Source organism: Pristiophorus japonicus, chromosome 31 (assembly GCF_044704955.1).
Source record: "Pristiophorus japonicus isolate sPriJap1 chromosome 31, sPriJap1.hap1, whole genome shotgun sequence".
Lineage (NCBI taxonomy): Eukaryota > Metazoa > Chordata > Chondrichthyes > Pristiophoridae > Pristiophorus > Pristiophorus japonicus.
In genome coordinates this window covers 8,201,399-8,227,907 of record NC_092007.1, presented here as the reverse complement: position 1 = coordinate 8,227,907, position 26,509 = coordinate 8,201,399, and the positions used below count along the sequence as shown (strand labels likewise).

The 26,509-nt window shown below is 59.0% G+C and overlaps 1 protein-coding gene across 1 annotated transcript in view; it reads right to left on the bottom strand.

Moving 5' to 3' along the window:
- Positions 1 to 26,063, bottom strand: part of LOC139240327 (trypsin-10-like) — a 38,355-nt gene extending 12,292 nt beyond the window's left edge. The window contains exon 1 of the mRNA XM_070868800.1: positions 26,009 to 26,063. Coding sequence (XP_070724901.1) covers positions 26,009 to 26,063 — 55 coding nt within the window. The remainder of the gene's footprint in view (positions 1 to 26,008) is intronic.
- Positions 26,064 to 26,509: the final 446 nt, after the last annotated feature.

Below are 26,509 nucleotides of genomic sequence, written 5' to 3'. Positions count from 1 at the left end.
AGGCAAAAGTTTTCGTAGGATGGTCTCGTGGCCAATGCCCAGTACAAAAAAGTCTCTGAGCATTTGTTCCAGGTAGCCATCAAACTCACATTGTCCTGCAAGTCACCTTAGCTCAGCGACGTAGCTCACCACTTCCTGACCTTCAGATCGCTGGCACGTGTAGAACCGATACCTCGCCATCAGCACGCTCTCCCTTGGGTTAAGATGCTCCCGAACCAGTGTACACAGCTCCTCATACAACTTATCTGTGGGTTTCACCGGAGCCAGAAGATTCTTCATGAGGCTGTAGGTCGGTGCCCCGCAGACTGTGAGGAGGACCGCTCTCCTTTTTGCAGCGATTCCTTCTCCATCCAGCTCGTTGGCTACAAAGTACTGGTCTAGCCGTTCGACATAGGCTTCCCAGTCCCCACCCTCCGAGAACTTCCCCCAGATGCCCACAGTTTGCTGCATCTTTGCGTTGGATTCATATTCTCGTCGCCAGTTATTGTGTTCCTAACAGAGATGAGACTGCACACAGGGAGGTTAAAGTAACAGTGATCTCAGTCTTTAATAAGACACTCCAGAGTGAGGAACAGGCCTTAGGGGCCGGCTTATATACAGTGCTCCCAAGGGATGCTGGGATCCCTTGGGACTTCAGGGGATGCGCTCCCTGGTGGCGGAACATGGGAGTGCATGCTTTACAGATGCACAACAGTTTTCTCTGCCCGCCTGGGGCTCGCTTACCGTGTAGGAGTTCTCAAGTAGAGCACTTGCTTTGGGAGTCTCCTGTCAGGCATGTGAACAATGTGGCCCTGCCCAGCGGAGCTGGTCGAGTGTGGTCACTGCTTCGATGCTGGGGATGTTGGGCCTGGTCGAGGACGCTAACGTTGGTGCGTCTGTCCTCCCAGGGGATTTGCAGGAGCTTGCAGAGAAATAATGTGGAAAACATTACAAAAGTGAATACACTTCAAAAAGTACTTCATTGGCTGTAAAGCGCGATGGGATGTCCGATGGACATGAAAAGCGCTGTAGAAAAGCTGGTCTTTCTTTAAAATAATGTACTGGCCAATTCAGATGACCGCACACTTTAGGAAGGATGGAGAGGCCTTGGAGAGGGTGCGGAGGAGATTGACCAGGATGGTTCGATGAGCGCAGTGCATACGATGTTGTGTATATGGATTTCAGTCAGGCTTTTCATACGGTCCCACACGGCAGACTGGTCACGAAAGTAAAAGCCCATGGGATCCAGGGCAAAGTGGCAAGTTGGATCCAAAATTGGCTCAGAGGCAAGAAGCAAAGGGTAATGGTTACATAAGAACATAAGAAATAGGAGCAGGAGTCGGCCATTCGGCCCCTCGAGCCTGCTCCACCATTTAATAAGATCATGGCTGATCCGATCATGGACTCAGCTCCACTTCCCCGCCCGCTCCCCATAACCCTTCACTCCCTAATCGCTCAAAAATCTGTCTATCTCCACCTTAAATATATTCAATGACCCAGCCTCCACAGCTCTCTGGGGCAGAGAATTCCACAGATTTACAACCCTCTGAGAGAAGAAATTCCTCCTCATCTCAGTTTTAAATGGGCGACCCCTTATTCTGAGACCGTGCCCCCGAGTTCTAGTCTCCCCCATCAGTGGAAACATCCTCTCTGCATCCACCTTGTCAAGCCCCCTCATAATCTGATACGTTTCGATAAGATCACCTCTCATTCTTCTGAATTCAGATCCATTTGCAGATCCCCGAGGCACAGGCCGCCCAGCACGACCACGAGGAGGTAAAGATCAACCGAGCAGCGGGACAGGCACGGTGCCCACCACCAAAAACCGACGACCTCTTCGCTACGATGGAAGAGGCTCCAGGCTGACCAAGCAGAGTGGGACTCCGGCCAAGAACATCCGAATGTGTCTTCCCGATGCCAGAGGCAAAATCCCTGGGGAGGAAGATCGCGGCAGATGGCATCACGGACACGGACGAGAGGGCGCCCAGACCACGGGACGAGAGAGTGTCCAGACCACGGGACCGGAGACGGCCCAGACCACGTGATGAGAGAGTGTCCAGACCACGGGACGAGACAGTGTCCAGAGCACGGGACGAGACAGTGTCCAGAGCACGGGACGAGAGAGTGTCCAGACCACGGGACGGGAGAGTGTTCAGACCACGGGACGAGACAGTGTCCAGAGCACGGGACGAGAGAGTGTCCAGACCATGGGACGTGAGAGTGTCCAGACCACGGGACGAGAGAGTGTTCAGACCACGGGACGGGAGAGTGTCCAGAACACGGGACGGGAGAGTGTCCAGAACACGGGACGGGAGTGTGTCCAGACCACGGGACGGTAGTGTTTCCAGACGACGGGACGTGAGTGTGTCCAGACAATGGGACGACAGAGTGTCCAGACCACGGGACGAGAGAGTGTCCAGACCACGGGACGGGAGAGTGTCCAGACCATGGGACGAGAGTGTGTCCAGATCACGGGACGGGAGAGTGTCCAGACCACGGGACGAGAGAGTGTCCAGTCCATGGAACGAGAGTGTGTCCAGACCATGGGATGGGAGAGTGTCCAGACCACGGAACGAGAGAGTGTCCAGACCACGGGACAGGAGAGTGCCCAGACCACGGGACGAGAGAGTTTCCAGACCACGGGACGGGAGAGTGTCCAGACCACATTACGGGAGAGTGTCCAGACCACGGGACGAGACAGTGTCCAGACCACGGGACGGGAGATTGTCGAGACCACGGGACGAGAGAGTGTCCAGTCCATGGAACGAGAGTGTGTCCAGACCATGGGACGGGAGAGTGTCCAGACCACGGGACGAGAGAGTGTCCAGTCCATGGAACGAGAGTGTGTCCAGACCATGGGACGGGAGAATGTCCAGACCACGGGATGAGAGAGTGTCCAGACCACGGGACGAGAGAGTGTCCAGACCACAGGGCGAGAGAGTGTCCAGACCATGGGACGAGAGAATGTCCAGACCACGGGGCTGGAAAGTGTCCAGACCACGGGATTAGAGAGTTTCCAGACCACGGGACGAGAGTGTCCAAACCACGGGACGAGAGTGTCCAAACCAAGGGATGGGAGTGTGTCCAGACCACGGGACGGGAGAGCGTCCAGACCACGGGATGGGAGGGCATCCAGACCATGGGACGGGAGTGTGTCTAGACCACGGGACGAGAGAGTTTCCAGACCACGGGACGGGAGAGTGTCCAGACCATAGGATGGGAGAGTGTCCAGACCACGGGACGGGAGTGTGTCCAGACCACGGGACGGGAGAGTGTCCAAACCACGGGATGGGAGTGTGTCCAGACCACGGGACGAGCGAGTGTTCAGACCACGGGATGGGAGAGTGTCCAGACCACGGGACGGGAGAGTGTCCAGACCACGGGATGAGAGAGTGTCCAGACCACGGGACGGGAGAGTGTCCAGACCACGGGATGAGAGAGTGTCCAAACCACGGGCGAGAGAGTGTCTAGACCACGGGATGAGAGAGTGTCCAGACCACGGGACGGGAGAGTGTCCAGACCACGGGATGAGAGAGTGTCCAGACCACGGGACGGGAGAGTGTCCAGACCACGGGACGAGAGAGTGTCCAGACCACGGGATGAGAGAGTGTCCAGACCACGGGACGGGAGAGTGTCCAGACCACGGGACGAGACAGTGTCCAGACCACGGGACGGGAGATTGTCGAGACCACGGGACGAGAGAGTGTCCAGTCCATGGAACGAGAGTGTGTCCAGACCATGGGACGGGAGAGTGTCCAGACCACGGGACGAGAGAGTGTCCAGTCCATGGAACGAGAGTGTGTCCAGACCATGGGACGGGAGAATGTCCAGACCACGGGATGAGAGAGTGTCCAGACCACGGGACGAGAGAGTGTCCAGACCACAGGGCGAGAGAGTGTCCAGACCATGGGACGAGAGAATGTCCAGACCACGGGGCTGGAAAGTGTCCAGACCACGGGATTAGAGAGTTTCCAGACCACGGGACGAGAGTGTCCAAACCACGGGACGAGAGTATCCAAACCAAGGGATGGGAGTGTGTCCAGACCACGGGACGGGAGAGCGTCCAGACCACGGGATGGGAGGGCATCCAGACCATGGGACGGGAGTGTGTCTAGACCACGGGACGAGAGAGTTTCCAGACCACGGGACGGGAGAGTGTCCAGACCATAGGATGGGAGAGTGTCCAGACCACGGGACGGGAGTGTGTCCAGACCACGGGACGGGAGAGTGTCCAAACCACGGGATGGGAGTGTGTCCAGACCACGGGACGAGCGAGTGTTCAGACCACGGGATGGGAGAGTGTCCAGACCACGGGACGGGAGAGTGTCCAGACCACGGGATGAGAGAGTGTCCAGACCACGGGACGGGAGAGTGTCCAGACCACGGGATGAGAGAGTGTCCAAACCACGGGCGAGAGAGTGTCTAGACCACGGGATGAGAGAGTGTCCAGACCACGGGACGGGAGAGTGTCCAGACCACGGGATGAGAGAGTGTCCAGACCACGGGACGGGAGAGTGTCCAGACCACGGGACGAGAGAGTGTCCAGACCACGGGATGAGAGAGTGTCCAGACCAAGGGACGGGAGAGTGTCCAGACCACGGGACAGGAGAGTGCCCAGACCACGGGACGAGAGAGTGTCCAGACCACGGGATGAGAGAGTGTCCCAACCACGGGTGAGAGAGTGTCCAGACCACGGGATGAGAGAGTGTCCAGACCACGGATCGAGAGAGTGTCCAGACCACGGGACGAGAGGGCGTCCAGACCACGGTACGGGAGTGTGTCCAGACCACGGGACGAGAGAGTGTCCAGACCACTGGATGAGAGAGTGTCCAGACCATGGGATGCAAGATTGTCCAGATCATGGGACGAGAGAGTGCCAGACCACGGGACGAGAGAGCTTCCAGACCACGGGATGGGAGAGTGTCCAGACCACGGGACGGGAGTGTGTCCAGACCACGGGACGGGAGTGTGTCCAGACCACGGGACGGGAGAGTGTCCAAACCACGGGATGGGAGTGTGTCCAGACCACGGGACGAGCGAGTGTTCAGACCACGGGATGGGAGAGTGTCCAGACCACGGGACGGGAGAGTGTCCAGACCACGGGATGAGAGAGTGTCCAGACCACGGGACGGGAGAGTGTCCAGACCACGGGATGAGAGAGTGTCCAAACCACGGGCGAGAGAGTGTCTAGACCACGGGATGAGAGAGTGTCCAGACCACGGGACGGGAGAGTGTCCAGACCACGGGATGAGAGAGTGTCCAGACCACGGGACGGGAGAGTGTCCAGACCACGGGACGAGAGAGTGTCCAGACCACGGGATGAGAGAGTGTCCAGACCACGGGACGGGAGAGTGTCCAGACCACGGGACGAGACAGTGTCCAGACCACGGGACGGGAGATTGTCGAGACCACGGGACGAGAGAGTGTCCAGTCCATGGAACGAGAGTGTGTCCAGACCATGGGACGGGAGAGTGTCCAGACCACGGGACGAGAGAGTGTCCAGTCCATGGAACGAGAGTGTGTCCAGACCATGGGACGGGAGAATGTCCAGACCACGGGATGAGAGAGTGTCCAGACCACGGGACGAGAGAGTGTCCAGACCACAGGGCGAGAGAGTGTCCAGACCATGGGACGAGAGAATGTCCAGACCACGGGGCTGGAAAGTGTCCAGACCACGGGATTAGAGAGTTTCCAGACCACGGGACGAGAGTGTCCAAACCACGGGACGAGAGTATCCAAACCAAGGGATGGGAGTGTGTCCAGACCACGGGACGGGAGAGCGTCCAGACCACGGGATGGGAGGGCATCCAGACCATGGGACGGGAGTGTGTCTAGACCACGGGACGAGAGAGTTTCCAGACCACGGGACGGGAGAGTGTCCAGACCATAGGATGGGAGAGTGTCCAGACCACGGGACGGGAGTGTGTCCAGACCACGGGACGGGAGAGTGTCCAAACCACGGGATGGGAGTGTGTCCAGACCACGGGACGAGCGAGTGTTCAGACCACGGGATGGGAGAGTGTCCAGACCACGGGACGGGAGAGTGTCCAGACCACGGGATGAGAGAGTGTCCAGACCACGGGACGGGAGAGTGTCCAGACCACGGGATGAGAGAGTGTCCAAACCACGGGCGAGAGAGTGTCTAGACCACGGGATGAGAGAGTGTCCAGACCACGGGACGGGAGAGTGTCCAGACCACGGGATGAGAGAGTGTCCAGACCACGGGACGGGAGAGTGTCCAGACCACGGGACGAGAGAGTGTCCAGACCACGGGATGAGAGAGTGTCCAGACCACGGGACGGGAGAGTGTCCAGACCACGGGACAGGAGAGTGCCCAGACCACGGGACGAGAGAGTGTCCAGACCACGGGATGAGAGAGTGTCCCAACCACGGGTGAGAGAGTGTCCAGACCACGGGATGAGAGAGTGTCCAGACCACGGATCGAGAGAGTGTCCAGACCACGGGACGAGAGGGCGTCCAGACCACGGTACGGGAGTGTGTCCAGACCACGGGACGAGAGAGTGTCCAGACCACTGGATGAGAGAGTGTCCAGACCATGGGATGCAAGATTGTCCAGATCATGGGACGAGAGAGTGCCAGACCACGGGACGAGAGAGCTTCCAGACCACGGGATGGGAGAGTGTCCAGACCATGGGATGAAAGTGTGTCCAGACCACGGGACGAGAGAGTGTCGAGACCACGGGATGAGAGAGTTTCCACACCACGGGATGGGAGAGTGTCCAGACCACGGGACGAGAGAGTGTCCAGACCATGGTATGGGAGAGTGTCCAGACCAAGGGATGGGAGAGTGTCCAGACCATGGGATGAGAGTGTGTCCAGACCATGGGACGGGAGTGTCCAGACCACGGGATGAGAGAGTGTCCAGACCACGTGACGAGAGAGTGTCCAGACCACAGGATGAGAGTGTCCAGACCACGGGACGGGAGTGTGTCCAGACCATCGGACGGGAGAGTGTCCAGACCACGGGACGAGAGAGTGTCCAGACCACGGGACGGGAGAGTGTCCAGACCATGGGACGAGAGTGTGTCCAGATCACGGGACGGGAGAGTGTCCAGACCACGGGACGAGAGAGTGTCCAGTCCATGGAACGAGAGTGTGTCCAGACCATGGGACGGGAGAGTGTCCAGACCACGGAACGAGAGAGTGTCCAGACCACGGGACAGGAGAGTGCCCAGACCACGGGACGAGAGAGTTTCCAGACCACGGGACGGGAGAGTGTCCAGACCACATTACGGGAGAGTGTCCAGTCCACGGGACGGGAGTGTGTCCAGACCATGGGACGAGAGAGTGTCCAGACCACGGGACGAGACAGTGTCCAGACCACGGGACGGGAGATTGTCGAGACCACGGGACGAGAGAGTGTCCAGTCCATGGAACGAGAGTGTGTCCAGACCATGGGATGGGAGATTGTCCAGACCACGGGACGAGAGAGTGTCCAGACCATGGTATGGGAGAGTATCCAGACCACAGGATGGGAGAGTGTCCAGACCACGGGACAGGAGAGTGCCCAGACCACGGGACGAGAGAGTCTCCAGTCCATGGAACGAGAGTGTGTCCAGACCATGGGACGGGAGAGTGTCCAGACCACGGGATGAGAGAGTGTCCAGAACACGGGACGAGAGAGTGTCCAGACCATGGTATGGGAGAGTATCCAGACCACGGGACGGGAGAGTGTCCAGACCACATTACGGGAGAGTGTCCAGTCCATAGGACGGGAGTGTGTCCAGACCACGGGATGAGAGAGTGTCCAGATCACGGGACGAGAGAGTGTCCAGACCACGGGACGGGAGAGTGTCCAGACCACGGGACGAGAGAGTGTTCAGAACTGGGGTACGGGAGTGTGTCCAGACCACAGGACGGGAGAGTGTCCAGACCACGGGAAGAGAGAGTGTCCAGACCACGTGACGAGAGAGTGTCCAGACCACAGGATGAGAGTGTCCAGACCACGGGACGGGAGTGTGTCCAGACCATCGGACGGGAGAGTGTACAGACCACGGGACGAGAGAGTGTCCAGATCACGGGACGGGAGAGTGTCCAGACCATGGGATGAGAGTGTGTCCCGATCACGGGATGGGAGAGTGTCCAGACGACGGGACGAGAGAGTGTCCAGTCCATGGAACGAGAGTGTGTCCAGACCATGGGACGGGAGAGTGTCCAGACCACAGGACGAGAGAGTGTCCAGACCACGGGACAGGAGAGTGCCCAGACCACGGGACGAGAGAGTTTCCAGAATACGGGACGGGAGAGTGTCCAGACCACATTACTGGAGAGTGTCCAGTCCATGGGACGGGAGTGTGTCCAGACCACGGGACGAGAGAGTGTCCAGACCATGGGACGGGAGAGTGTCCAGACCACGGAACGAGAGAGTGTCCAGACCACGGGACAGGAGAGTGCCCAGACCACGGGACGAGAGAGTTTCCAGACCACGGGACGGGAGAGTGTCCAGACCACATTACGGGAGAGTGTCCAGTCCACGGGACGGGAGTGTGTCCAGACCATGGGACGAGAGAGTGTCCAGACCACGGGACGAGACAGTGTCCAGACCACGGGACGGGAGATTGTCGAGACCACGGGACGAGAGAGTGTCCAGTCCATGGAACGAGAGTGTGTCCAGACCATGGGATGGGAGATTGTCCAGACCACGGGACGAGAGAGTGTCCAGACCATGGTATGGGAGAGTATCCAGACCACGGGACGGGAGAGTGTCCAGACCACGGGTCGAGAGTGTGTCCAGACCACGGGACGGGGGAGTGTCCAGACAACGGGACGAGAGAGTCTCCAGTCCATGGAACAAGAGTGTGTCCAGACCATGGGACGGGAGAGTGTCCAGACCACGGGATGAGAGAGTGTCCAGACCACGGGACGAGAGAGTGTCCAGACCATGGTATGGGAGAGTATCCAGACCACGGGACGGGAGAGTGTCCAGACCAGGGACGAGAGAGTGTCCAGACCACGGGACAGGAGAGTGCCCAGACCACGGGACGAGAGAGTTTCCAGACCACGGTACGGGAGTGTGTCCAGACCACGGGACGAGAGAGTGTCCAGACCACTGGATGAGAGAGTGTCCAGACCATGGGATGCAAGATTGTCCAGATCATGGGACGAGAGAGTGCCAGACCACGGGACGAGAGAGCTTCCAGACCACGGGATGGGAGAGTGTCCAGACCATGGGATGAAAGTGTGTCCAGACCACGGGACGAGAGAGTGTCGAGACCACGGGATGAGAGAGTTTCCACACCACGGGATGGGAGAGTGTCCAGACCACGGGACGAGAGAGTGTCCAGACCATGGTATGGGAGAGTGTCCAGACCAAGGGATGGGAGAGTGTCCAGACCATGGGATGAGAGTGTGTCCAGACCATGGGACGGGAGAGTGTCCAGACCACGGGATGAGAGAGTGTCCAGACCACGTGACGAGAGAGTGTCCAGACCACAGGATGAGAGTGTCCAGACCACGGGACGGGAGTGTGTCCAGACCATCGGACGGGAGAGTGTACAGACCACGGGACGAGAGAGTGTCCAGCCAACGGGACGGGAGAGTGTCCAGACCATGGGACGAGAGTGTGTCCAGATCACGGGACGGGAGAGTGTCCAGACCACGGGACGAGAGAGTGTCCAGTCCATGGAACGAGAGTGTGTCCAGACCATGGGACGGGAGAGTGTCCAGACCACGGAACGAGAGAGTGTCCAGACCACGGGACAGGAGAGTGCCCAGACCACGGGACGAGAGAGTTTCCAGACCACGGGACGGGAGAGTGTCCAGACCACATTACGGGAGAGTGTCCAGTCCACGGGACGGGAGTGTGTCCAGACCATGGGACGAGAGAGTGTCCAGACCACGGGACGAGACAGTGTCCAGACCACGGGACGGGAGATTGTCGAGACCACGGGACGAGAGAGTGTCCAGTCCATGGAACGAGAGTGTGTCCAGACCATGGGATGGGAGATTGTCCAGACCATTGGACGAGAGAGTGTCCAGACCATGGTATGGGAGAGTATCCAGACCACGGGATGGGAGAGTGTCCAGACCACGGGACAGGAGAGTGCCCAGACCACGGGACGAGAGAGTCTCCAGTCCATGGAACGAGAGTGTGTCCAGACCATGGGACGGGAGAGTGTCCAGACCACGGGATGAGAGAGTGTCCAGAACACGGGACGAGAGAGTGTCCAGACCATGGTATGGGAGAGTATCCAGACCACGGGACGGGAGAGTGTCCAGACCACATTACGGGAGAGTGTCCAGTCCATAGGACGGGAGTGTGTCCAGACCACGGGATGAGAGAGTGTCCAGATCACGGGACAAGAGAGTGTCCAGACCACGGGACGGGAGAGTGTCCAGACCACGGGACGAGAGAGTGTTCAGAACTGGGGTACGGGAGTGTGTCCAGACCACAGGACGGGAGAGTGTCCAGACCACGGGAAGAGAGAGTGTCCAGACCACGTGACGAGAGAGTGTCCAGACCACAGGATGAGAGTGTCCAGACCACGGGACGGGAGTGTGTCCAGACCATCGGACGGGAGAGTGTACAGACCACGGGACGAGAGAGTGTCCAGACCACGGGACGGGAGAGTGTCCAGACCATGGGACGAGAGTGTGTCCCTATCACGGGATGGGAGAGTGTCCAGACCACGGGACGAGAGAGTGTCCAGTCCATGGAACGAGAGTGTGTCCAGACCATGGGACGGGAGAGTGTCCAGACCACAGGACGAGAGAGTGTCCAGACCACGGGACAGGAGAGTGCCCAGACCACGGGACGAGAGAGTTTCCAGACCACAGGACGGGAGAGTGTCCAGACCACATTACTGGAGAGTGTCCAGTCCATGGGACGGGAGTGTGTCCAGACCACGGGACGAGAGAGTGTCCAGACCACGGGACGAGAGAGTGTCCAGACCACGGGACGGGAGAGTTTCCAGACCACGGGACGAGAGAGTGTCCAGACCACGGGACGAGAGAGTGTCCAGTCCATGGAACGAGAGTGTGTCCAGACCATGGGACGGGAGAGTGTCCAGACCACGGAACGAGAGAGTGTCCAGACCACGGGACAGGAGAGTGCCCAGACCACGGGACGAGAGAGTTTCCAGACCACGGGACGGGAGAGTGTCCAGACCACATTACGGGAGAGTGTCCAGTCCACGGGACGGGAGTGTGTCCAGACCATGGGACGAGAGAGTGTCCAGACCACGGGACGAGACAGTGTCCAGACCACGGGACGGGAGATTGTCGAGACCACGGGACGAGAGAGTGTCCAGTCCATGGAACGAGAGTGTGTCCAGACCATGGGATGGGAGATTGTCCAGACCACGGGACGAGAGAGTGTCCAGACCATGGTATGGGAGAGTATCCAGACCACGGGACGGGAGAGTGTCCAGACCACGGGTCGAGAGTGTGTCCAGACCACGGGACGGGAGAGTGTCCAGACAACGGGACGAGAGAGTCTCCAGTCCATGGAACGAGAGTGTGTCCAGACCATGGGACGGGAGAGTGTCCAGACCACGGGATGGGAGAGTATCCAGACCACGGGACGGGAGAGTGTCCAGACCACGGGACGAGAGAGTGTCCAGACCACGGGACAGGAGAGTGCCCAGACCACGGGACGAGAGAGTTTCCAGACCACGGGACGGGAGAGTGTCCAGACCACATTACGGGAGAGTGTCCAGTCCATAGGACGGGAGTGTGTCCAGACCACGGGATGAGAGAGTGTCCAGATCATGGGACGAGAGAGTGTCCAGACCACGGGACGGGAGAGTGTCCAGACCACGGGACGAGAGAGTGTTCAGAACTGGGGACGGGAGTGTGTCCAGACCACAGGACGGGAGAGTGTCCAGACCACGGGAAGAGAGAGTGTCCAGACCACGTGACGAGAGAGTGTCCAGACCACAGGATGAGAGTGTCCAGACCACGGGACGGGAGTGTGTCCAGACCATCGGACGGGAGAGTGTACAGACCACGGGACGAGAGAGTGTCCAGACCACGGGACGGGAGAGTGTCCAGACCATGGGACGAGAGTGTGTCCCTATCACGGGATGGGAGAGTGTCCAGATGATGGGACGAGAGAGTGTCCAGTCCATGGAACGAGAGTGTGTCCAGACCATGGGACGGGAGAGTGTCCAGACCACAGGACGAGAGAGTGTCCAGACCACGGGACAGGAGAGTGCCCAGACCACGGGACGAGAGAGTTTCCAGACCACGGGACGGGAGAGTGTCCAGACCACATTACTGGAGAGTGTCCAGTCCATGGGACGGGAGTGTGTCCAGATCATGGGACGAGAGAGTGTCCAGACCACGGGACGGGAGAGTGTCCAGACCACGGGACGAGAGAGTGTTCAGAACTGGGGACGGGAGTGTGTCCAGACCACAGGACGGGAGAGTGTCCAGACCACGGGAAGAGAGAGTGTCCAGACCACGTGACGAGAGAGTGTCCAGACCACAGGATGAGAGTGTCCAGACCACGGGACGGGAGTGTGTCCAGACCATCGGACGGGAGAGTGTACAGACCACGGGACGAGAGAGTGTCCAGACCACGGGACGGGAGAGTGTCCAGACCATGGGACGAGAGTGTGTCCCTATCACGGGATGGGAGAGTGTCCAGATGATGGGACGAGAGAGTGTCCAGTCCATGGAACGAGAGTGTGTCCAGACCATGGGACGGGAGAGTGTCCAGACCACAGGACGAGAGAGTGTCCAGACCACGGGACAGGAGAGTGCCCAGACCACGGGACGAGAGAGTTTCCAGACCACGGGACGGGAGAGTGTCCAGACCACATTACTGGAGAGTGTCCAGTCCATGGGACGGGAGTGTGTCCAGACCACGGGACGAGAGAGTGTCCAGACCACGGGACGAGAGAGTGTCCAGACCACGGGACGGGAGAGTTTCCAGACCACGGGACGAGAGAGTGTCCAGACCACGGGACGAGAGAGTGTCCAGACCACGGGACGGGAGATTGTCGAGATCACGGGACGAGAGAGTGTCCAGTCCATGGAACGAGAGTGCGTCCAGACCATGAGACGGGAGAGTGTCCAGACCACGGGACGAGAGAGTGTCCAGTCCATGGAACGAGAGTGTGCCAGTCCATGGTATGGGAGAGTATCCAGACCACGGGATGGGAGAGTGTCCAGACCACGGGACGAGAGTGTGTCCAGACCACGGGACGGGAGAGTGTCCAGACCATGTGACGAGAGTGTGTCCAGACCACGGGACGGTAGAGTGTCCAGACCACGGGACGAGAGAGAGTCCAGTCCATGGAACGAGAGTGTGTCCAGTCCATGGAATGGGAGAGTGTCCAGACCACGGGACGGGAGAGTGTCCAGACCACGGGACAGGAGAGTGCCCAGTGCATGGGATGAGAGAGTGTCCAGACCACGGGATGAGAGAGTGTCCAGACCATGGGATGGGAGATTGTCCAGATCATGGGACGCGAGAGTGCCAAACCACGGGACGAGAGAGCTTCCAGACCACGGGACGGGAGAGTGTCCAGACCATGGGATGAAAGTGTGTCCAGACCACGGGACGAGAGAGTGTCTAGACCACGGGATGAGAGAGTTTCCACACCATGGGATGGGAGAGTGTCCAGACCACGGGACGAGAGAGTGTCCAGACCATGGGATGGGAGAGTGTCCAGACCATGGGATGAGAGTGTGTCCAGACCATGGGACGGGAGAGTGTCCATACCACGGGATGAGAGAGTGTCCAGACCACGTGACGAGAGAATGTCCAGACCACAGGATGAGAGTGTCCAGACCACGGGACGGGAGTGTGTCCAGACCACGGGACGGGAGAGTGTCCAGACCACGGTACGGGAGTGTGTCCAGACCACGGGACAGAAGTGTATCCAGACCACAGGACGAGAGAGTGTCCAGTCCATGGAACGAGAGTGCATCCAGACCATGGGACGGGAGAGTGTCCAGACCACGGGACGAGAGAGTGTCCAGTCCATGGAACGAGAGTGTGCCAGTCCATGGGACGGGAGAGTGTCCAGACCACGGGATGAGAGAGTGTCCAGACCACGGGACGAGAGAGTGTCCAGACCATGGTATGGGAGAGTATCCAGACCACGGGACGGGAGAGTGTCCAGACCACGGGACGAGAGTGTGTCCAGACCACGGGACGGGAGAGTGTCCAGACCACGTGACGAGAGTGTGTCCAGACCACGGGACGGTAGAGTGTCCAGACCACGGGAAGAGAGAGTGTCCAGACCACGTGACGAGAGAGTGTCCAGACCACAGGATGAGAGTGTCCAGACCACGGGACGGGAGTGTGTCCAGACCATCGGACGGGAGAGTGTACAGACCACGGGACGAGAGAGTGTCCAGACCACGGGACGGGAGAGTGTCCAGACCATGGGACGAGAGTGTGTCCGTATCACAGGATGGGAGAGTGTCCAGATGACGGGACGAGAGAGTGTCCAGTCCATGGAACAAGAGTGTGTCCAGACCATGGGACGGGAGAGTGTCCAGACCACAGGACGAGAGAGTGTCCAGACCACGGGACAGGAGAGTGCCCAGACCACGGGACGAGAGAGTTTCCAGACCACGGGACGGGAGAGTGTCCAGACCACATTACTGGAGAGTGTCCAGTCCATGGGACGGGAGTGTGTCCAGACCACGGGACGAGAGAGTGTCCAGACCACGGGACGAGAGAGTGTCCAGACCACGGGACGGGAGAGTTTCCAGACCACGGGACGAGAGAGTGTCCAGACCACGGGACGAGAGAGTGTCCAGACCACGGGACGGGAGATTGTCGAGATCACGGGACGAGAGAGTGTCCAGTCCATGGAACGAGAGTGCGTCCAGACCATGAGACGGGAGAGTGTCCAGACCACGGGACGAGAGAGTGTCCAGTCCATGGAACGAGAGTGTGCCAGTCCATGGTATGGGAGAGTATCCAGACCACGGGATGGGAGAGTTTCCAGACCACGGGACGAGAGTGTGTCCAGACCATGGGACGGGAGAGTGTCCAGACCATGTGACGAGAGTGTGTCCAGACCACGGGACGGTAGAGTGTCCAGACCACGGGACGAGAGAGAGTCCAGTCCATGGAACAAGAGTGTGTCCAGTCCATGGGATGGGAGAGTGTCCAGACCACGGGACGGGAGAGTGTCCAGACCACGGGACAGGAGAGTGCCCAGAGCATGGGATGAGAGAGTGTCCAGACCACGGGATGAGAGAGTGTCCAGACCATGGGATGGGAGATTGTCCAGATCATGGGACGCGAGAGTGCCAAACCACGGGACGAGAGAGCTTCCAGACCACGGGACGGGAGAGTGTCCAGACCATGGGATGAAAGTGTGTCCAGACCACGGGACGAGAGAGTGTCTAGACCACGGGATGAGAGAGTTTCCACACCATGGGATGGGAGAGTGTCCAGACCACGGGACGAGAGAGTGTCCAGACCATGGGATGGGAGAGTGTCCAGACCATGCGATGAGAGTGTGTCCAGACCATGGGACGGGAGAGTGTCCAGACCACGGGATGAGAGAGTGTCCAGACCACGTGACGAGAGAATGTCCAGACCACAGGATGAGAGTGTCCAGACCACGGGACGGGAGTGTGTCCAGACCACGGGACGGGAGAGTGTCCAGACCACGGTACGGGAGTGTGTCCAGACCACGGGACAGAAGTGTATCCAGACCACAGGACGAGAGAGTGTCCAGTCCATGGAACGAGAGTGCATCCAGACCATGGGACGGGAGAGTGTCCAGACCACGGGACGAGAGAGTGTCCAGTCCATGGAACGAGAGTGTGCCAGTCCATGGGACGGGAGAGTGTCCAGACCACGGGATGAGAGAGTGTCCAGACCACGGGACGAGAGAGTGTCCAGACCATGGTATGGGAGAGTATCCAGACCACGGGACGGGAGAGTGTCCAGACCACGGGACGAGAGTGTGTCCAGACCACGGGACGGGAGAGTGTCCAGACCACGTGACGAGAGTGTGTCCAGACCACGGGACGGTAGAGTGTCCAGACCACGGGACGAGAGAGAATCCAGTCCATGGAACAAGAGTGTGTCCAGGCCATGGGACGGGAGAGTGTCCAGACCACGGGACAGGAGAGTGTCCAGACCACGGGACGGGAGAGTGCCCAGAGCATGGGATGAGAGAGTGTCCAGACTATGGGACCAGAGTGTATCCAGACCACGGGACGAGAGAGTTTCCAGACCACGGGACGGGAGAGTGTCCAGACCACGGTACGGGAGTGTGTCCAGACCACGGGACGGGAGTGTATCCAGACCACAGGACGAGAGAGTGTCCAGACCATGGGACGAGAGAGTGTCCAGACCACGGGACGGGAGATTGTCAAGACCACGGGACGAGAGTGACCAGACCACGGGACGAGAGTGTTTCCAGACCACGGGACGGGAGAGTGTCCAGACCACGGTATGGGAGAGTGTCCAGACCATGGGACGGGAGTGTGTCCAGACCACGGGACGAGAGAGTTTGCAGACCACGGGACGAGAGTGTCCAAACCACGGGACGAGAGTGTCCAAACCACGGGATGGGAGTGTGTCCAGACCACGGGACGGGAGAGTGTCCAGACCATAGGATGGGAGAGTGTCCAGACCACAGGACGGGAGTGTGTCCAGACCACTGGATGGGAGAGTGTCCAAACCATGGGATGGGAGTTTGTCCAGACCACGGGACGAGAGAGTGTCCAGACCACGGGACGGGAGATTGTCAAGACCACGGGACGAGAGTGACCAGACCACGGGACGAGAGTGTTTCCAGACCACGGGACGGGAGAGTGTCCAGACCACGGTATGGGAGAGTGTCCAGACCATGGGACGGGAGTGTGTCCAGACCACGGGACGAGAGAGTTTGCAGACCACGGGACGAGAGAGTGTCCAGACCACAGGGCGAGAGAGTGTCCAGACCATGGGACGAGAGAGTGTCCAGACCACGGGGCGGGAAAGTGTCCAGACCACGGGATGAGAGAGTTTCCAGACCACGGGACGAGAGTGTCCAAACCACGGGACGAGAGTGTCCAAACCACGGGATGGGAGTGTGTCCAGACCACGGGACGGGAGAGTGTCCAGACCATAGGATGGGAGAGTGTCCAGACCACAGGACGGGAGTGTGTCCAGACCACTGGATGGGAGAGTGTCCAAACCATGGGATGGGAGTTTGTCCAGACCACGGGACGAGCGAGTGTCCAGACCACGGGATGGGAGAGTGTCCAGACCACGGGACGGGAGAGTGTCCAGACCACGGGACGAGAGAGTGTCCAGACCACGGGACGGGAGAGTGTCCAGACCACGGGATGAGAGAGTGTTCAAACCACTGGCGAGAGAGTGTCCAGACCACGGGATGAGAGAGTGTCCAGACCACGGGACGAGAGAGTGTCCAGACCACGGGATGAGAGAGTGTCCAGACCACGGGACGAGAGGGGGTCCAGACCACGGTACGGGAGTGTGTCCAGACCACGGGACGAGTGAGTGTCCAGACCACGGGAGGAGAGAGTGTCCAGACCATGGGACGGGAGATTGTCCAGATCATGGGACGAGAGAGTGCCAGACCACGGGACGAGAGAGCTTCCAGACCACGGGACGGGAGAGTGTCCAGACCATGGGATGAAAGTGTGTTCAGACCACGTGACGAGAGAGTGTCTAGACCACGGGATGAGAGAGTTTCCACAACACGGGATGGGAGAGTGTCCAGACCACGGGACGAGAGAGTGTCCAGACCATGGTATGGGAGAGTGTCCAGACCACGGGACGGGAGAGTTTCCAGACCATGGGATGAGAGTGTGTCCAGACCATGGGACGGGAGAGTGTCCAGACCACGGGACGGGAGAGTGTCCAGACCACGGGACGAGAAAGTGTCTAGACCACGGGACGGGAGAGTGCCCAGAGCACGGGACGAGAGAGTGTCCATACTACGGGACGAGAGTGTGTCCAGACCACGGGACGAGAGAGTGTCCAGACCATGGGACGAGAAAGTTTCCAGACCACGGGTTGGGAGAGTGTCCAGACCACGGGAAGGGAGTGTGTCCAGACCACTCAACGAGAGAGTGTCCAGACCACGGGATGGGAGAGTGTCCAGACCACGGGACGGGAGAGTGTCGAGACCACGGGATGAGAATGACCAGACCACAGGGCGAGAGAGTGTCCAGACCACGGGACGATTGAGTGTCCAGACCACGGGATGGGCGTGTCCAGACCACGGGACGAGAGAGTGACCAGACCACGGGATGAGGGAGTTTCTAGACCACAGGGCGAGAGAGTGTCCAGACCACGGGACGAGAGAGTGTCCAGACCTCGGGATGAGAGAGTGTCCAAACCACGGGACGGGAGCGTGTCCAGACCACGGGACGAGAGAATGTCCAGACCACGGGATGGGAGAGTGTCAGACCACGGGTGGAGAGAGTGTCCAAACCACGGGCGAGAGAGTGTCCAGACCACGGGACGAGAGAGTTTCCAGACCACGGGACGGGAGAGTGTCCAGACCACGGGATGAGAGAGTGTCCAAACCACGGGCGAGAGAGTGTCCAGACCACGGGACGAGAGAATGTCCAGACCACGGGATGAGAGAGTGTCCAGACCACGGGACGAGAGGGCGTCCAGACCACGGTATGGGAGTGTGTCCAGACCACGGGACGAGAGAGTTTCGAGACCACAGGATGAGAGGGCGTCCAGACCACGGGATGAGAGTGTCCAGACCACGGGACGAGAGAGTGTCCAGACCAAGGGACGGGAGTGTGTCCAGACCATGGGACGGGAGAGTGTCCAGACCATAGGACGAGAGAGTGTCCAGACCACTGGACGGGAGTGTTTCCAGACCAAGGGACGAGAGAGTGTCCAGACCACGGGACGGGAATGTTTCCAGATCATGGGACGAGAGAGTGCCATCCACGGGACGAGAGAGTGTCCAGACCACGGGACGGGAGAGTGTCCAGACCATGGGATGAAAGTGTGTCCAGACCACGGGACGAGAGAGTGTCCAGACCACGGGATGAGAGAATGTCCAGACCACGGGACGGTAGAGTGTCCAGACCATGGGACGAAAGTGTGTCCAGACCACGGGACGGGAGTGTGTCCAGACCACGGGACGAGAGTTTGTCTAGACCACGGGTTGAGAGAGTTTCCACACCACGGGATGGGAGAGTGTCCAGACCACGGGACGAGGGAGTTTCGAGACCACAGGACGAGAGGGCGTCCGGACCACGGGACGGGAGAGTGTCCAGACCACGGGAGAGAGAGCATCCAGACCACGGGATGGGAGTGTGTCCAGACCACGGGATGAGAGAGTGTCCAGACCACGGGACGAGAGGGGGTCCAGACCACGGTACGGGAGTGTGTCCAGACCACGGGACGAGTGAGTGTCCAGACCACGGGAGGAGAGAGTGTCCAGACCATGGGACGGGAGATTGTCCAGATCATGGGACGAGAGAGTGCCAGACCACGGGACGAGAGAGCTTCCAGACCACGGGACGGGAGAGTGTCCAGACCATGGGATGAAAGTGTGTTCAGACCACGTGACGAGAGAGTGTCTAGACCACGGGATGAGAGAGTTTCCACAACACGGGATGGGAGAGTGTCCAGACCACGGGACGAGAGAGTGTCCAGACCATGGTATGGGAGAGTGTCCAGACCACGGGACGGGAGAGTTTCCAGACCATGGGATGAGAGTGTGTCCAGACCATGGGACGGGAGAGTGTCCAGACCACGGGACGGGAGAGTGTCCAGACCACGGGACGAGAAAGTGTCCAGACCACGGGACGGGAGAGTGCCCAGAGCACGGGACGAGAGAGTGTCCATACTACGGGACGAGAGTGTGTCCAGACCACGGGACGAGAGAGTGTCCAGACCATGGGACGAGAAAGTTTCCAGACCACGGGTTGGGAGAGTGTCCAGACCACGGGAAGGGAGTGTGTCCAGACCACTCAACGAGAGAGTGTCCAGACCACGGGATGGGAGAGTGTCCAGACCACGGGACGGGAGAGTGTCGAGACCACGGGATGAGAGTGACCAGACCACAGGGCGAGAGAGTGTCCAGACCACGGGACGATTGAGTGTCCAGACCACGGGATGGGCGTGTCCAGACCACGGGACGAGAGAGTGACCAGACCACGGGATGAGAGAGTTTCTAGACCACAGGGCGAGAGAGTGTCCAGACCACGGGACGAGAGAGTGTCCAGACCTCGGGATGAGAGAGTGTCCAAACCACGGGACGGGAGCGTGTCCAGACCACGGGACGAGAGAATGTCCAGACCACGGGATGGGAGAGTGTCAGACCACGGGTGGAGAGAGTGTCCAAACCACGGGCGAGAGAGTGTCCAGACCACGGGACGAGAGAGTTTCCAGACCACGGGACGGGAGAGTGTCCAGACCACGGGATGAGAGAGTGTCCAAACCACGGGCGAGAGAGTGTCCAGACCACGGGACGAGAGAATGTCCAGACCACGGGATGAGAGAGTGTCCAGACCACGGGACGAGAGGGCGTCCAGACCACGGTATGGGAGTGTGTCCAGACCACGGGACGAGAGAGTTTCGAGACCACAGGATGAGAGGGCGTCCAGACCACGGGATGAGAGTGTCCAGACCACGGGACGAGAGAGTGTCCAGACCAAGGGACGGGAGTGTGTCCAGACCATGGGACGGGAGAGTGTCCAGACCATAGGACGAGAGAGTGTCCAGACCACTGGACGGGAGTGTTTCCAGACCAAGGGACGAGAGAGTGTCCAGACCACGGGACGGGAATGTTTCCAGATCATGGGACGAGAGAGTGCCATCCACGGGACGAGAGAGTGTCCAGACCACGGGACGGGAGAGTGTCCAGACCATGGGATGAAAGTGTGTCCAGACCACGGGACGAGAGAGTGTCCAGACCACGGGATGAGAGAATGTCCAGACCACGGGACGGTAGAGTGTCCAGACCATGGGACAAAAGTGTGTCCAGACCACGGGACGGGAGTGTGTCCAGACCACGGGACGAGAGTTTGTCTAGACCACGGGTTGAGAGAGTTTCCACACCACGGGATGGGAGAGTGTCCAGACCACGGGACGAGGGAGTTTCGAGACCACAGGACGAGAGGGCGTCCGGACCACGGGACGGGAGAGTGTCCAGACCACGGGAGAGAGAGCATCCAGACCACGGGATGGGAGTGTGTCCAGACCACGGGATGAGAGAGTTTCCAGACCACGGGATGGGAGAGTGTCCAGACCACGGGATGAGAGTGTCCAGACCACGGGACGAGAGAGTGTCCAGACCACGGGACGGGAGTGTGTCCAGACCATGGGACGGGAGAGTGTCCAGACCATGGGACGAGAGAGTGTCCAGACCACGGGACGGGAGTGTGTCCAGACCACGGGACGAGAGAGTGTCCAGACCACGGGACGGGAGTGTGTCCAGACCACGGGACGGGAGAGTGTCCAGACCATGGGATGAGAGAGTGTCCAGACCACGGGACGGGAGTGTTTCCAGATCATGGGACGAGAGAGTGCCATCCACGGGACGAGAGAGCTTCCAGACCATGGGACGGGAGAGTGTCCAGACCATGGGATGAGAGAATGTCCAGACCACGGGACGGTAGAGTGTCCAGACCACGGGACGAAAGTGTGTCCAGACCACGGGACGGTAGAGTGTCCAGACCACGGGACGAAAGTGTGTCCAGACCACGGGACGAGAGAGTGTCCAGACCACGGGACGAGAGAGTGTCCAGACCACGGGACGAGAGAGTGTCCAGACCACGGGATGAGAGAATGTCCAGACCACGGGACGGTAGAGTGTCCAGACCACGGGACGAAAGTGTGTCCAGACCACGGGACGGGAGTGTGTCCAGACCAAGGGACGAGAGTTTGTCTGGACCACGGGATGAGAGAGTTTCCACACCACGGGATGGGAGAGTGTCCAGACCACGGGACGAGAGAGTTTCGAGACCACAGGACGAGAGGGCATCCAGACCATGGGATGGGAGAGTGTCCAGACCACGGGACGAGAGAGTGTCCAGACCACGGGACGGGAGAGTGTCCAGACCACGGGACGAGAGAGTGTCCAGACCACGGGACGGGAGAGTGTCCAGACCATGGGACGGGAGAGTGTCCAGACCACGGGACGAGAGGGCGTCCAGACCACGGGACGGGAGAGTGTCCAGACCACGGGATGAGAGCTTCCAGACCACGGGACGAGAGAGTGTCCAGACCATGGGACGGGAGAGTGTCCAGACCAAGGGTGGAGAGAGTGTCCAAACTACGGGTGAGAGAATGTCCAGACCACGGGATGAAAGAGTGTCCAGACCACGGGACGAGAGGGCGTCCAGACCACGGGACGGGAGTGTGTCCAGACCACGGGATGAAAGAGTGTCCAGACCACGGGACGAGAGAGTGTCCAAACCACGGGACGAGAGAGTTTCCAGACCACGGGACGAGAGAGTGTCCAGACCACGGGACGAGAGAGTGTCCAGACCATGGTACGAGAGAGTGTCCAGACCACGGGACGAGAGAGTTTCCAGACCACAGGACGAGAGGGCGTCCAGACCACGGGACGGGAGAGTGTCCAGACCTCAGGACGAGAGAGTGTCCAGACCACAGGACGAGAGAGAGTCCAGACCACAGGACGAGAGAGTGTCCAGGCCACAGGACGAGGGGGCATCCAGACCACGGGACGGGAGAGTGTCCAGACCACAGGACGAGAGGGCATCCAGACCACGGGACGGGAGTGTGTCCAGACCACGGGACGAGAGAGTTTCCAGACCAAGGGACGGGAGAGTGTCCAGACCACAGGACGAGAGATTGTCCAGATCATGGGATGAGAGAGTGTCCAGACCACAGGACAAGAGCGTGTCCAGACCACGTGATGAGAGTGTCCAGACCACGGGACGGGAGTGTGTCCAGACCATGGGATGGGAGAGTGTCCAGACCACGGGACGAGAGAGTTTCCAGACCACGGGACGGGAGTGTTTCCAGACCACGGGACGAGACAGTGTCCAGACCACGGGACGAGAGAGTTTCCAGACCACGGGACGGGAGTGTTTCCAGACCAAGGGACGAGAGAGTGTCCAGACCACGGGATGAGAGTGTCCAGACCATGGGACGGGAGAGTGTCCAGACCACGGGACGGGAGTGTTTCCAGACCACGGGACGGGAGAGTGTCCAGACCATGGGACGGGAGAGTGTCCAGACCACGGGACGGGAGTGTTTCCAGACCACGGGATGGGAGTGTTTCCAGACCACGGGACGGGAGTGTTTCCAGACCAAGGGACGAGAGAGTGTCCAGACCACGGAACGGGAGTGTGTCCAGACCACGGGATGAAAGAGTGTCCAGACCACGGGATGAGAGAGTTTCCAGACCACAGGACGAGAGGGCGTCCAGACCACGGGACGAGAGAGTTTCCAGACCACGGGACGGGAGTGTTTCCAGACCACGGGACGAGAGAGTGTCCAGACCACGGGACGGGAGTGTTCCCAGACCACGGGACGGGAGTGTTTCCAGACCAAGGGACGAGAGAGTGTCCAGACCACAGGATGAGAGTGTCCAGACCATGGGACGGGAGAGTGTCCAGACCACGGGACGGGAGTGTTTCCAGACCACGGGACGGGAGATTGTCCAGACCATGGGACGGGAGAGTGTCCAGACCACGGGACGGGAGAGTGTCCAGACCATGGGACGGGAGAGTGTCCAGACCATGGGACGGGAGAGTGTCCAGACCACGGGACGGGAGAGTGTCCAGACCATGGGACGGGAGAGTGTCCAGACCATGGGACGGGAGAGTGTCCAGACCATGGGACGGGAGAGTGTCCAGACCACGGGACGGGAGTGTTTCCAGACCACGGGACGGGAGTGTTTCCAGACCACGGGACGGGAGTGTTTCCAGACCAAGGGACGAGAGAGTGTCCAGACCACGGGACGAGAGAGTGTCCCGACCACGGGATGAAAGTGTGTCCAAACAACGGGACGGGAGAGTGTCCAGACCACGGGAGAAGAACTCTCTGCCTAAACCTCTCCACCTCTCTTTCCTCCGTTGGGCCTCTACTCATTGGAATTCAGAAGAATGAGAGGTGATCTTATGGAAACGTATCAGATTATGAGGAGGCTCGACAAGGTGGATGCAGAGAGGATGTTTCCACTGATGGGGGAGACTAGAACTAGGGGGCATGATCTTAGAATAAGGGGCTGCCCATTTAAAACTGAGATGAGGAGAAATTTCTTCTCTCAGAGGGTCGTAAATCTGTGGAATTCTCTGCCTCAGAGAGCTGTGGAAGCTGGGACGTTGAATAATTTTGACAGAAATAGACAGTTTCTTAAACGATAAGGGAGTAAGGGGGCGGGCAGGGAACCTATGGAAGTCTCCGCCCCCAGAGAGCTGTGGAGACTGGTGTTCAGAATAACTCCACAAGACTGTATTGCAAGTTCAAGCTGTTGTGATCTTGGTCTCTTTAATGTGACTCCAGAGTGAGGAAGCAGGATGGTGAGTCACCTTTTATACCTGCTTGCCCCAGGGTGCACAGGTGACCCTTGGGTCCCCCACAGGTGTGACCCCTGGTGGCAAGTCTTACATATTGGTGAGATTTACATACATATATAACATCACTCCCCCCCCAAAGTCTTCTGTACAAGTTATGTACAAGTTGAGGCGATCTGGCGCTCTGTGTTCCCGGTTCGATCGCCTGGGTTGAAGTGCTGGCATGGGTGAGTTGGTCGGATCATTGCTGCACGGCCGCGCGGCTGGTCTGATCGGACTGATGGGTATGGTGGGTTCATCCTCGTGGTAGACAGCGAGGTCGATTGTGTTAGTGGGTCACTGCGGGCCAGGTCCTTTCACAGTGATTCCTGGTTATCTGTAGTTCGCAGTTTGGTCTGGTCCAAATGCTTTCTGCGTTTGCCCAATACATGGTTTCACAACAAACACTCCATTTTTATCACAAACACTCCATTCCCCTCTTTGGCTAATACAGTGCTAGCAGCCCATCTGGGGCCCTGAACACGGTCTACATCATTTATTCTGATGTCGTGGGGGGGGAGCCGTACGATCATGGTACATTCTCTGCTGATAGCATATGGAAGGCTCGGTTCTGAGCGATTCAGTCCGGTGACTGCGTAGCACCCGGGATAGCCGGGTCTGTAGGGAGTCTACCGTGACACGTGTGGTGCTTGGCTTTATGATTTGGGCTGCCCGCTCCGGACTATTGTCGCTGACCCTAAGGTCTGGCAAGCCAAGGATGGCTTTGAGACTTTCAGTAGTGGCGGGAGGCCGCGTGATCCCCATGGATCCTGGGCCATGGTATGGAGGCCCCGATCCACCGACTGTGTGTAGCCTCCCTGCCTTTCTTTGCAACGATGCAGGGTTGCCCCACAGGGGGCAATCTGATGGGATGAGCAATTCGTCTTTGCGATGGATAAGCTGCAACATCCCATCCAGCGGTTTGCCGTTGGCAGGCAGTAACATGGGATCCTGGCTGGTCCAGGTCCAGGTCCTGAACTGCGGAGCCGTTACGGTTGACCCCTCGCTTTCTAGCACCTCCATAACAATGAGCCGGTCTGCGGGCTGCGCCGTTTCCACCCTGGTAGTGGGCCACGATAGCCAACTGAGGGCATCAGCGCCATTCTCAGTGCCTGGCCCGTGGCGGATCATGTTACAGTGCATAGACAGTGTTAGACATATTCAAAACAAAGCATTGATAATGGTGCCTCTATTCTCCCAAAACTGTGAGATAGGCAGCTTGTCTGACTCGAGCAAATACTGGGACACTCTTTGGTATGTCTCTTTTGTCCCGTGAACACAGGCCTTGGTTAACTTATTGGATACATGTACAACCGGTTGGGGTTCGCCCGATATTTTGGCTTGCTGCACAACACGCCCGACCCCGTGTGATAACACATCACTTGCTACAAATACTTTGTCAGATACATATACGACTGGTTGGTGTTCGCCCGCTACTTTGGCTTGTTGTAAGGTGCCCCTGACCCAATATGATAATACATCACTGGCTGCGAAAGAGCGCTCACATGGGTTACACAGTGCAAACAATTTATTGGGGCTAATGGGTTCCTGGCCTTCTCAGCGTCCGCCCAGTTACCTTTGCCCCAAGCCCAGCCGTCTTCCTTGCTGGGCAACACATGCCTCTGTTTCATTCCGACGACATCCCGTGGTCTGGACACACTCTCGTCCCGTGATCTGGACACTCGTCCCGTGGTCTGGATACTCTCCCGTCCCGTGGTCTGGACACTCTCTTGTCCCGTGGTCTGGACACTCCCCCGTCCCATGGTCTGGACACTCTCTCGTCCCGTGGTCTGGACACTCTCTCGTCCCGTGGTCTGGACACACTCCCGTCCCGGAATCAACTGAGTGAACCTTCTCTGAACTGCTTCCAAATCAAGTATATCCTTCCTTAAATACGGAGATCAAAACTGCACGCAGTACTCCAGGTGTGGTCTCACCAATACCCTGTACAGTTGCAGCAGCGCTCCCTCAGTACTGCCCCTCCGACAGTGCGTCACTCGCTCAGTACTGCCCCTCCCTCAGTGCGGCGCTCCTTCAGTTCTGCCCCTCCGACAGTGCGGCGCTCCCTCAGTAGTGC